The sequence below is a fragment of the Artemia sp. Qi Xiang Cuo genome, chromosome 11 (assembly GCF_049724085.1).
Source record: "Artemia sp. Qi Xiang Cuo chromosome 11, ASM4972408v1, whole genome shotgun sequence".
In the NCBI taxonomy this organism is placed as follows: Eukaryota; Metazoa; Arthropoda; class Branchiopoda; order Anostraca; family Artemiidae; genus Artemia; species Artemia sp. Qi Xiang Cuo.
Window position 1 is genome coordinate 41,900,780 of NC_142804.1, and position 13,879 is coordinate 41,914,658.

Genomic DNA, 13,879 nt, shown 5'->3' on the forward strand with positions numbered 1-13,879 from the left:
TAGCGTATCAGATAACCCAACTGTAAAAGTTTCAAGTGCCTATCTGAAAAAAATAGGAAATTTTGTATTTCCTGCCAGAAAAAAGATCACAAATTCGTGTTTACTTATTATTTTTTTTTCTCCAGGGGTGATCGTATTGACCCAGTGGTCCTATAATATCGTAAGAGGGCTCATTCGAACGGAAATTAAAAGCTCTAGTGCCCTTTTTAAGTGACCAGAAAAATTAGAAGACACCTAGTTCCCTCCTATGTCCCTTTTTACTCAAAATCGTCTGATCAAAATTTTGAGATAGCCATTTTGTTCAGCATAATTAAAAGTTTGAATAACTTTATTATTAGTGAGGTTGGAAGATCATCTTGCGGGAAGGGTAGATACCCAAACCATTAAAAAGTATACTTATGGCCCAGAGCGGAATGGCGCTGCGACACTGTTTTCACACTGGCACCAGCCCTCATCACCCCCTCCATCATCCAAATGGCACCAGCCCTCAACCCCTAGGAAATTTTCAACCCTTTTTCACTCCATAAATAAACAAAAAAATCGAATTAAACACATTATTTATGAAAACAGAGAATTCTTCCCCCTTTCTTTACTAGTGTTTGATATTCTAAGCATTTCATCCCACAATGCCAAACTATTACTGCTCTATGACACACCTCTGTCATCACCCCCAAACCACTTTTCATACATTTCTTGTTAAAATTTTTATTTCAACTCATTCATTCAAATTTTCGCCAGCAATTCACACCACAGTACCACACTATAACTACTTTATAGCACCCCTAAGACACCCTGCATCATCAGTGTAAGCGTCTTCAAACGTTTGAAACACACAAACACACAAAAACACACAAACACAAAAACACACACACAAAAACACACACACAAAAACAAACACACACAAAAACACACAAACAAACAAACACACACAAAAACACACAAACACACAAACACGTACACACAAAAACACAAACACACAAAAACACGCACACACAAAAAACACACACACAAACACACAAACACAAAAAACACAAACACACAAACACACACACACACAAAAACACAAACACACCCACACACAAAACACACAAACACAACAACACACACACACACAAACACACAAACAAAAACACACACACACACAAAATCACACACACAAACAAAAAACAACACACACAAACACACGAAAACAAGCACACACAAAAACAAACACACATAAAAATACACACACAACTACACAAAAATACACACACACAAAAACTGACACACACGAAAAAAACGCAAACACACAAACACACACACATAAACACACACACACGAAAACACACACACACTAAAACACACACACACAAAAACACAAACACAAAAACACGCACACACAAAAAGACACACACACAAACACACAAAAACACACACAAACACAAAACACACACACGAAAAAACACAAACACTCAAAACACACAGACAAAAAAAAACACATACAAACAAACACACACATAAACAAACGCACAAACACAAAAACACACACAAACACTAAAAACAAACACACACACACAAAAACTCAAACACACAAAAACTCACCCACACAAAAACACACATACACACAAAAACACACACAAAAAACATACACACAAAACACACACACAAACACAAAAAAACACACACACACAAAAAAACACAAAAACACACACAAACACACACAAAAAAACACACAAACACACAAAAACACTCAAACACAAAAACGTATACACACAAAAACACACACACACACACAAAAACACGCAAACACACACAAAACGCAAACACACAAAAACACACACACACAGAAACACACACACACTCAAAAACACACACACACACAAACACACAAAAACACACACACAAACAAAAATGCACAGACAGACACACATACACACACACACACACACACAAAAAAAAACACAAACAACACCAAACAAAAATAAACACACACAAAAAAAAAAACAAAAAAAAACACAAAAACAAAAACAAAAAAACAAACACAAAATACATAAACACAAAAACACACTCACACCCACACAAAAACGCACACACACAAGAATACAAACACACACTCAAAAACACACACACACAAACAAAAAAACACACACACACACACACAAAACGCATAGACATCAACAAAAACAAACACACAAACAAACAAAAAAACACACACAAACAAAAACACACAAAAACACAAAAACACACACGAACAAAAAACACACACAAACACGAAAAACACAAACAAAAACACACAGACCCGCCAAAAACACACAAATACACACACAAAACACACACACACAAAACAAATACACACAAAAAACACATAAACGCAAAAACACAAGCATAAAAACATACACACACACACACAAAACACACACACACACACAAAAAAAAACAGACAAAAAAACCAACAAACAAAAAAATACACACACACACAAGAAAAACACACACAAAAAAATACACTCACAAAAACACACACACACAAACACACGAAAAAATCTTACCTTTCAACGAAAAAATCCCAAATGAACTTTGAAACATTAACAGAATATAGCAGTGACATGGTGAACCACGAGACAACAGTAAAAAAATATTCCAAATCTTATATTTTGAGACAAAAAATTCAAAATGAACTTTTAAACATCAAGAGAGTGTAACTGTGAGAAGGTAAATTATGACATAACACTACAAAAATATTCCAAGTCTTACATTTCAAGGAAAACATTTCAAATGAATGTTGAAACAATAACTGAATGTAACAGTGACAAGACAAAATGCTACGAAAATATTCGAAGTGTTACATTTCAAGTAAAAAACCCCGAAATGAACTTTGAAACATCAGCAGAATGTAGCAGTGACAAGGTAAACCAGGAGACAACAGTACAAAAATTTTACTGAAATAATATCATTACGCCATAACGTCATGATATAACAAGTCTTAAGTTTCGACAAAAAAATTTCAAAATGATCTTTGAAACATCAAGAGAGTGTAACTTCGAAAAGGTAAATCATGAGATAACACTAAAAAAAATATTCTTACATTTAAATGAAAAAATTCATTTAAGTGTAAGTCTTACATTTAAATGAAAAAATTCCAAACTGAACGATCAAACATCTACAAAATGTAACGGTGACAAGACACAACGCTACGAAAATATTCCAAGTGTTACATTTCAATGGAAAAATCCTAAAATGAATTTTGAAACATCGACAGAATATTCGACAGTAAAAAATATTCCAAGTCTTACATTTCAACGAAATAATTCTAAAATGAAACATCAAGATAGTGTAAGAGTGACAAGGTAAATCATGATATAACACTAAATAAATATTCCAAGTCTTACAGTTCAACGACAAAATTTCAATGGTAAGGTGTTGTGTGTGTTTTTTTTTGTGTGTGCGTGTTTCTGTGTGTGTTTTTGTGTGTGTGGGTGGGTTTTTTTTGTGTGTTTTTGTGTTATGTGTTTGTGATTTTTGTTTTGTGTATGTTTTTTGTGTGTGTGTGTTTGTTTGTGTGTGTGTGTTTTTTTGTGTGTCTGTTTGTTTTTTGTTTGTGTATGTTTGTGTGTGTGTGTGTTTTTTTGGTTTGTGATTTTGTTTTTGTGTGTGTGTGTTTTTGTGTCTGTGTGGGTTTCTGTGTGTGTGTTTTTGTTTGTGTGCGTTTTTGTATGCGTGTGTGTTTTGTGTGTGTGTGTGCTTTTGTGTTTCTGCGTTTTCGTGTTTGGGTGTTTTTGTGTGTGTGTGTTTTTGAGTATGTGTGTTTTTGTGTGTTTTTGTGTGTTTGTTTTTTGTTGTTCGTGTGTTTTTGTTTTTGTGTAATTGTGTGTTTTTTTGTGTTTTTCTTGTGTTTGTTTTTGTTTTTGTGTGTTTTTTGTTTGTTTGTTTTTGTCTGTGTGTGTGTGTTTTTTGTGTGTGAGTGTATTTTTGTGTGTGTCTGTATTTTTGTGCACGTGTGTGTGTGTGTGTGTGTTTTTTGTGTGTGTGTGTGTTTTTTGTGTCTGTGTGGGTTTGTGCGTGTGTGTGTTTTTGTGTGTGTGTGTTTTTGTAAGCGTGTGTGTTTGTGTGTGTCTTTGTGTGTATCTTTTGTGTGAGTTTTTGAGTTTGTGTGTGTTTTTGTCTGAATTTGTTTGTGTTTGTGTGTGTGTGTGTGTTTTTTTTTGGGTGTGTGTGTTTTTTTTGCGTGTGAGTGTATTTTTTTGTGGGTGTGTGTTTTTGTGTCCGTGTCCGTGACCTTTCGAGTCCTGTTGGGGTCAAGAACGGAAAAAGAATAAGGAAAAAGAATGAAAGAAAAAAAGTATTGTATGTTCTGGGCAAAAACTAAAATTCCACAAGGAAGAAAATGTGCTGAGGGTTTCGAGCGAAAATGCCAAAAAAGGTATTATTTGGCAGTGATGGTTGCGCAATCATTACGTGACCTTACATAAAGCGTGTGCAATCATTAAGTTAAAGAAAGAAAAACACTGTACATTTCGAGCGAAAAAATTTATTACGTGACAGTGTCGCATAATCATTACGCGAGGTGTGAGCTGTCGTTACATTATAAACACGGGTTCCCTGCATGGGTTCCTGACGCAGGGTTACATAAAATTGCGTCATGTGTATTAGACCTGACTGTTGGAAACAGGATAAGTCTTGTGACGTTATTGGAGTCAAGAGGGTGTGTCGTGACCGCATTGCGTAGGTGCGATTGCTTGAGGGCTTGAGTAGCTCCACTTATCTAACCGTGTAACGGCAAGGGTGTGTCGTGTGATGTAACATGTGCTTGAAATACAAAGGGGTGTGTACCGTGACCTCAGAGGGGTCTGCTAGAAACAGCTGACCACTTTTTACAGGTGTGAGGGACTCCATTCCCCTTGTTAACTGAACTTGTGCATTATCCTGACCAAATTTCTATTAATTGAAACATCTGGGAATTTTGCCTAGAAACAGGGCTCGCTCAGAATTTTGCCAGCTAGAAACAGAAGTGGCATTGGCTAATAACAGCATTTTTTATCAAATATATCCAAAGCAACAAAAATAGCCAACAATCAGCATAACCATCAAACAACGCTACCAAAAAACAACATAACCATTAAACAACATAACCAACAAACACCAAACAACATAACCAACAAATATCAACCACCAAAAAACATAACCATCAAACAATAAACAACATAACCAACAAAAATTAATCATAACCATCATAGCCAACAAACAACAATCACATAACCATCAAACATCAGACCAACAAACAACAACCAACATAACCAGCAAACATAACCATCAACACTAACCATCAACCATAACCAACAAATTTCAAACCACATAACCATCAAACATAACCAACAAACAACATAACCAACAAACAACAAATGTAACCAACATAACCAACAAATAACATAGCAAACAAGCAACAAACATAACCAACAAACGCATCAAACCTAACCAACAACCATCAAACAACAACCATAAGGCAACGTCCAAAAAACATCAAACAAAACCATCAAACCACATAATCAACAAACATAACCATGAACAAACATAGCCAACAAACAAGAAACCACATAACCATCAACGATAACCAACAAACATACCCAACAAGAAACATCAAACATAATCATCAAACCACATAACCAGCAAACATAACCAACAGCAAACGTAACAATCAACAAACATAACCAACAAACATAAGCAACAATAAATATAACCATCAAACATAACCAACAAACATAACCATCATAACAAACAAACAACAAGCATAGCCATCAACAAACATAACCAACAAACATCTAACATAACCAACAAAACACAACCAACAAACATCAAACATAATCAACCACCAACATAACCATCAAACAACAAACATAACAAAAAGACATAACCAACCAACAAAACCATCAAACATAACCAACAAACAAAACATAAACATCAACGACAATCACAACAACATAACCAATACTCACAACCAACAAACATCAAACATAACCATCAAACAACATAACCAACACCCAGATGTCAATTTCCCTGTGTTAATCTGCAATGTGTCTGCTTGAACCTTAAATACCCCACTACTGTCAATATTTTTCCACTTCGTGCCAAGACTATAAGCTTGTATTATTTGTATTTTCTTCTGCTCTCCTTTGGTTGAGCATAGTTTTTTACTTTTCTTCAAAAACTTTCTTTCGTGGAAAAATTTGAAAAAATTATATCTAAACAGAAGAAAAGGCTTAAGAAGGCAAATAATCTCTTATATATTATGCCACTAAGAGTCTTAAGCACACAAATATGGCAAGAGAAACAGGCTGCTTTATTGCTGATATTCTGAAGGTACTAATACTCAATGTACTAATACGATACTTAATTTACTAATGCTGGTACATAAATCCAAACACTCATTATAAGTTGGATGACGCAATGACGCAATGATACCAGTAAGCCTATGTATTGATGTTAATTGAATATACATTCTATATTTCAGTTTTGCTTGACAGCGAATTATTCTATAGACAGACAGGAAATCTTCGTTTCCAGATTATATGCTAAATTCACAACACAAGACGTAGGATCGAAAGGAACATCTACAGTATCCTCAACATCTTCAACCATATCTCCGATATATTCAGGTGTAACTTCTTCATCAAGTACACTTGAAGGATCATCCACTATAACTGCGTTCGGTAACTATATGTACTAATTTTCAGAGTGTTTTTTTGATAATTTTCAGATGAATTATCTGAACTATCATCCACAAATATAAACGATCATGTTGAGTAAGTGTATTAAAAGGTATATATTGTCAACAAATGAACTAGTGTTCTACTCTGCAATTTTAATAAGATTTTTATTTCAGAGTTGAACTATAAAAACTGAGTTTAGCTTTAGTGGAAACTGCATAAAATCTAGGGTTAAATATAAAATTAAGACAATTCCAACCACAAAACTTTATTTTAAAAACTGAAAATAATTATTGAAAGGGGTTGAAAGGAGGTGGATTTTTGTAGTGAAGACTAAAAATAATTAAAATTAAACAAATGGGATTTTGCTCAAGGGATGACTTTTGAGGTCTCACGAAGACTTTATTTATAATAGTCCCATGATTTACATTGATCTTTATTTTCTGTTTTAGGTTTGAGTTCAAAATGCTTTATTGATATTGTTCATTTATCCCCCTCCAACATTCTCCACAATGTTATACTCAAATACTTCAACCAATTTTGGAATATGGTTTACCAACCAGGCTCTAAATTTACCAGCCCTTCAATTGATCTAACTCTAAGGTCTGTGTATCTAATATTAGACTAAGAATAGTTGCTATGCAACTAAAACACTTTCGAGTGAATCTAGAATTAAAAAGGATTTTATTTTAGTTACCACATAGTCATCAAACAGAAGAAATTCATGCTTTCGTTTCAGTAGCCACAGAGTCATTATGTAAAATAAATTGATGTTCAATGGAGTAGTGTGCCTATAATATATTCTACAATTGATTTTATGTTCTTGTTTAAAGCCTATCAACACCGTATGCTACCTATACATTTGACGATAGATTTAATGTCCTTGGTAGGGCGAACCTACCGAACTGCATATACTAGTCATATAATGATATACAATATGGGGCGAACAGCATATAAGGCAACCTGAATCGGATTTTAAGCAAAAGCCTGTCAAACAGGTTAATAGCCTGTAGTTTAAAGGTATCTCAGATCTCGTTCAGTATCGCATATATTATTACAGATATCACAAAAGTATTTTATTTACATAATTCTGGACTGAAAGATCTGAATTAAGGAATATCTGCCCTACATCAATTTGCCATGTAAAATTTCTTTCCGCCTGTATTTTCTTGTACTTCAGCGCAAAATTAAGATAGAGATACCATTCAATTGCAAAAAGTATATTCTTGAGTACCCTGAATTTTCTTTCTTTTTTTTTCTTTTCAATTTTTCAAAAACACTAAAAATGTTTTTGAAAAGTGTGGTCTAATTAAGGGTCTTGCATATCTTTATTCTGAAATCAAAATAACACAATATCTATACAAATATTTTCATCATTTCTTGGTCTAGGTAACTATAAGGTCAAAATTACAATATATTTCAAATTCGTCTTATAAAAGCAGTATAAACTTCCTGAAATAACAGAAAAAACACCATATTTCAGAGGGCATGTAAGAGCTGGTTTTCCATTTATCGTCAGGAGGCGGAATTATATGGGTGGTAAAAGGGTGTAAACAGGTTTGATTGGAGTTTTTCCTGCTTCATGCTCGACTCTTCAATAATATTGAGGTGATTATCTCATTAGAGTTTTTGTGAAAACGAATTGAAATTAAGTGAAAAATGATGATGGGGAATACAAGACTGGCAACGATTATTTAAAGGCGAAAGTTGGGACAGTTCCGAAGGTAAGTTAATTTTCTTTAATATTCTATGATAAATATGTACATGCTTAGATTTTATTATTCAGTTTACCTTGTTCTAGGTTAATGTATTTAGGAATCAAATAGAAAAAAACAACTTTTGGGACTTCCGTATTAGTCATGCTCTACAAATTGCGATGTGCAAGAACGGTTCTTATCTGTCTGTATTCAGAGATAATTAGTTTACGCCCAGCAGAAAAACTACGATATAGTTATATTTTTATGAAATGTTTAATATATAGGCTAGAGTTGGTATTTTGGTTGGGTTAGGCATTTAATATAATGCGTTCTGGGCGGCCCGCTTTACATAATTCTTTGCTGTAGTTTCCATAATTTTGGTAATAAAGTATTATATTTTCATCATATTTTGGTATATTTCATCAGGATTAACCTAACTTCCCTTATCTTGTGTGTATTGGTGGTACTTGCCTATTATATTGTAAGCTTTTGCTTTAATGTTAAAGAGTTGGGCGAGTCCATCCAATGGTGCTTACAAACTAATATACCATTTTGCAGAGCTAGATATTCAAGTCCATAGATGTTTCAAATAAACAGTCTTTATTTATATCAAAGCCATAGATACTTATCACGTACAATGCATACGTTCGACTGACCCTATCTAAGGGTTAAACACACAAATATATACTTGTCTTTCTACAGGTTTATGAATATTTTCTAGGAATCTAATCACTTTTCACATTACTCTGGTTAAACACATATTCAAGGAAATCCTTTGGATTCCGTGACAAGCGGAAGTTGTAACAAAAATATTGACAGCTAGGTTAAACTATTAACATAATTTAAATCAGGAAGGGACTTTACAATCCACCCCCCTCTTAAAGAGAACCAAAGTTCTTGCTATTTCCCTTCAGATTTTTGAATTATTTAAAAAAAAGGTTTTTAGTATTACGAAGCAGAATATCCATAAAACAAAAATAAAAATTAAACAAAAAAAATAAAAGAACAAACAGCAAATACTAAAATACACTGAAAATAAAAGTGTTCTGTTTTGACGGGGAATCACTTCGGCAGGATAAGTCTTTAAACTGTGCTTCCCTTCTCGGCCACAAAACTGGCAATGTTGACACTGTTTATAAGTGAAAGCCCTTTTGTTCACTAGGTGCGCAGTCACTTACAATTTGTCCCTACACGTAAACATATACATATACTTATCAATAAATCTTATCGCGTTTTATTGTAGCGAAAGCCTATCTTTGCGAGAAAAAAAGAAAAATTAGAAATGAGGATTGGACATAATTCCAATTTTCATTAAAAAATCTGCTATAAAATTAAACATAATTTTTATTATGATTACTCTCCTTATTGAGAGAAAAATCTTGGTAACAGCAGCAATGTTACCCATATATATATAATTTCCATTAACTAAATTAATGCACTATTTTTAGGGGATGTTAAAAAAAATGACATTGAATATTTAGTAAAATATTTATACACACGGCTTAAAATTAAAATATTTTAAGATATTAATTTTGGTTACTTAATAAGTTTTTATTTATATTATTCATTTTAAATCCCTGCTGAAAGATTCCAAAATGGTGGGATTGATCCTTTTTTTTTTTTTTTTTTTTTTTGGCACAACTCCGCTCGGCAAAGCCGAACCAAAAACAACCAAAGAATTGCATAAAGGCCCAGGGTTAGACACTACGTCACCGTCGTCCACTAGGCATCTCACCCAGCAGCTGTCGGGTAATGCGGATAAGTCCACGTCCGCTATGATATAATGCAATGTTCCCCACAATGCCCGTTTTTTCGATAACCCCACCCTACGACAATACAACAACCAGTCCAACAGACTAGAAGAGTAAGCATCCAAAGCTCGAGCGGATGCAGTACACGTTTTTTCCGTCATCTGGTTAACTATCGACGATGAAGGTTGTTGCAGGAAAAAACCCGATGCAGGTAATAACCCATATGAGTTAGCGGTTTTAGCTAGCTTCTCTTTAATCCTGCGTATAGCTGCTTTCCGTTTTGCAACACGCTGCTTCCTCTCCTCTTCAGACATCGGAGGGACTGTCTCTTTAGGTTTCTTTGATGGGGCCTTCCCCTTGGTTGGCGCAAGTCCTGTCGCTCCTATCCGACCCGTCTTAGCCGTTTTACGCCCGCTACTAGGGCGCGTGTTGGTACGAAAGTAATCCTGCAACACAGATATCTCGTGTTCGTCAATCCCCACCAACTCCTCAAACTCGCCTTTGTAAAAAATAGAATATCTATTAAAAACAGGAATGTTGTATTCTAATTTCTCCTCATCACACACTTCTTTACGTAATATATGTCTACATATAAATGCAATTTTCAAGGCCCCGTCTATCGCCCCGTCCCTGTATTCCTTTAACCGTTCAACATAAAACCGAGCTACGTCCCCCGGATTAGCAGATCTCATTGCGCTTCGCGGAACGTACTGCTGGGCACCTCCGTACCTGGCCCACTTACCATCACGTGAGGCTAATTCTGTAGATGCCTCTTCAACACAGGTACACTTTGTGTGGTATCTCATAGAAATGTCCAGCACTTTCAAATTTTTACCAGGCATCTCATCCCTGTCTTTTAGTACTAATGATACTCTATCGTCTCCCATGTTGCTGTTAATGCTAATATACTTAGTTTCAGATTGAGGGTTTTCTTTTTCTGTACCAGTCGTAGCCCTCTATCTAGACTGGCTATTTAGTTTTCCGATACTTGTTCAGAGTCTGGGTCTTTTCTATACCAGCATTCGGAACTATCGTGGTTTCGGTTACCGCAAACGTAGCATGTCTTTCTCTGGGGGAGGCGGAGCCTATTTTCAATTGACACGGCAGCCGAAAAAAACTCATCCGCCGGTTTTGTTGCAATTTCAATTTTTTCATACTTGGTCGCAATTTTAAAAGCATCTTCTAGGTTATTTATTTGATCCTCTTGTTCCATCAGTACCCTTTTAAAAGTTATGCGTGCACCTTCCCTAAAAGTGTTTAGTGCCAATGGTTGAACTGCCGGGTTTCTTAGCCCATCCCAATAGCCCATTGAATTCGCGTAAGACTTAGCGGCTCTTTCAACTCGTTTTAAGAACTGATATACTGTTTCATCCGGAAATTGTTTACATCCCACAAGATCCTGTAAGATTTGCCCGGGGCTGCGTTGAGGAACAAAAGCCTCCAACAGATTTTTCCGCAATGTATCAAGTGTTAAATTCACCTTATTTAAATCATCAAAAAAAAAGGAAAATTCCCCTTTCATTAACATCCCTGCTGTGGCAACAGCTTGCTTTTCCGACCAAGTTAAGGTATCCTTAATTCTTTTTAGTTGGCTAATAAATTCATTTATTTGTGAGACTTCTGTTAATGGTGCTATTAAGGAAGCTAAATCTGTTGTTGCTCTGATTGAAAGGTTATCACTCGACGGTGGATTATTTGTTGGATGCGGTTGCTGTGAATTTTTACTTTTGTGGTTAGATGAAATTTGTAGATAATGGGCCATTGCCGCTGCTTCCCAGAGACTTATATCAGAATAAAACTTAGTGACTATTTCTACATCATAATCATCGCTACTTGGGTCAAAGGTAGGGGGTATTTCTATGTTTCGTAATTCTTGCTGTGCAAGGAAGGCTTTCGCTTTTACTTCATCAAAATTATCATTTTCAGGATTTAATTCTGGGATATTCATGGTTAAAAAAAAAAACTAAAAAATTGATACAAGAAAATAGCTAGCCTAAGCACTCCTAACTGTTTCCTATGCGCACAAAACTTTAGGGCTCACACTTACTCTTTGTTTTTCACTGGATGCCGATCCCTCCAAGGGTTCTTCTTCGATGGCTGGAGATTTCACGACAGGAGATGTGCGTAGATTGGTAAGCTTCGGTCACCTTCGGTTGATAAAAAAACTGCGGTGGTTGAGAAACATTTAGAAGTTGAGACGACCCTGTGTAACAATGACTGGCCAGTATCTTGTTTATTTCTGGCGTCTGTTTAGAAGAAATGGCATCGGACTGGCTCTGCTGTGGATGGACTGGGCTCGAAAAATTACAGTACTTCTGACACCATGTTGTAAGCTTTTGCTTTAATGTTAAAGAGTTGGGCGAGTCCATTCAATGGTGCTTACAAACTAATATACCATTTTGCAGAGCTAGATATTCAAGTCCATAGATGTTTCAAATAAACAGTCTTTATTTATATCAAAGCCATATATACTTATCACGTACAATGCATACGTTCGACTGTCCCTATCTAAGGGTTAAACACACAAATATATACTTGTCTTTCTACAGGTTTATGAATATTTTCTAGGAATCTAATCACTTTTCACATTACTCTGGTTAAACACATATTCAAGGAAATCCTTTGGATTCCGTGACAAGAGGAAGTTGTAACAAAAATATTGACAGCTAGGTTAAACTATTAACATAATTTAAATCAGGAAGATACTTTACAATATAAAACACACTCGAGAAGTGAAGTTTGGTGAATGCTAATGAAACAAAACAAAATAAGATGAAAATACAATGTTTAAGTAACAAAATTATAAAAACTACCGCAAAAATTGTGGAGGGGGGGCTGCCCAGAGCGCGTAAGCTAAAATAATCTAACCTAACCTAGATACCCACGAAATATTTAATTAGAAACAAGATATAATGTGGCTTTTCAACGAGCCGAAGGCTATTGTCTGGTATAGACAGCGTTAAAAACAGGGTATTCGCAATACAAGTTCTCGAGTGTGTTTTATATTTTAGACAAGTATGCCTACCGTATTGGCTAATACGGAATTACCAAAGAGGAGCGGGCAGCTGCTTTTATGCAAGCATGGACGCCCAGGGGGGAGCCAGCCCTCCCCCGTCATTTACATTTTTAATGGGAAAATCGTGTGTTCGTACAATAAGGTGCTCTCTAATAAAAATAATAAAGTATATACTGATATTCAAGGATGTAAAGTATTTTTCATAGCTTCCCCCCTAAAATTCAGCATATGGGTTCTATGTAGGTAAGGACTAATTTATGTTCGTCTTAAATTTTAATGTTGCTCCTTATTTTTACTTTCAAAAAACTAGTGTTTAATTAATTTCTTGTCATTTTCAAATAATGTGGAGAATTCCTGCCCCCACTCCTCCTTGGGGGTCTTCTTTGGAAGGAAACAAATTTGTTTCCTTGGAAGTAAAAAATCTCTCGCCCTTGGAAAGTTCCTCCCGCATAAAATCCCCCTGGATAATGCCATCATCGTTGAAAATTCCCCCCGGAAAACTTCCTGCGAACAACTATGCCAGGAAAATTCTCTATACTCTCATTTGATAAAAATCTTTTTTAGATTTAATTTCTGATCGTTTTTCGAATCATGTAAAATCCACATCCGTAGAAGATTTTATGGTAGCCAACTTACGTGTTATCCCGACCACACTCCAGAAGTTGGATCTGTGTTGGATCTCCAGAAGATGCCAAAGAACTGTACTTGAAAAAAAAAGACAACAACTATCGAACAACT

General features: G+C 35.3%; 1 protein-coding gene across 1 annotated transcript in view; it reads left to right on the forward strand.

Annotated features, from left to right (window-relative positions):
- LOC148946986 (uncharacterized) overlaps nucleotides 1-13,879 on the forward strand; it is a 36,060-nt gene that overhangs the window by 9,281 nt on the left and 12,900 nt on the right. The window contains exon 4 of the mRNA XM_089096478.1: nucleotides 6,482-6,680. Within this exon, the coding sequence (XP_088952604.1) occupies nucleotides 6,482-6,680 (199 nt within the window). The remainder of the gene's footprint in view (nucleotides 1-6,481; nucleotides 6,681-13,879) is intronic.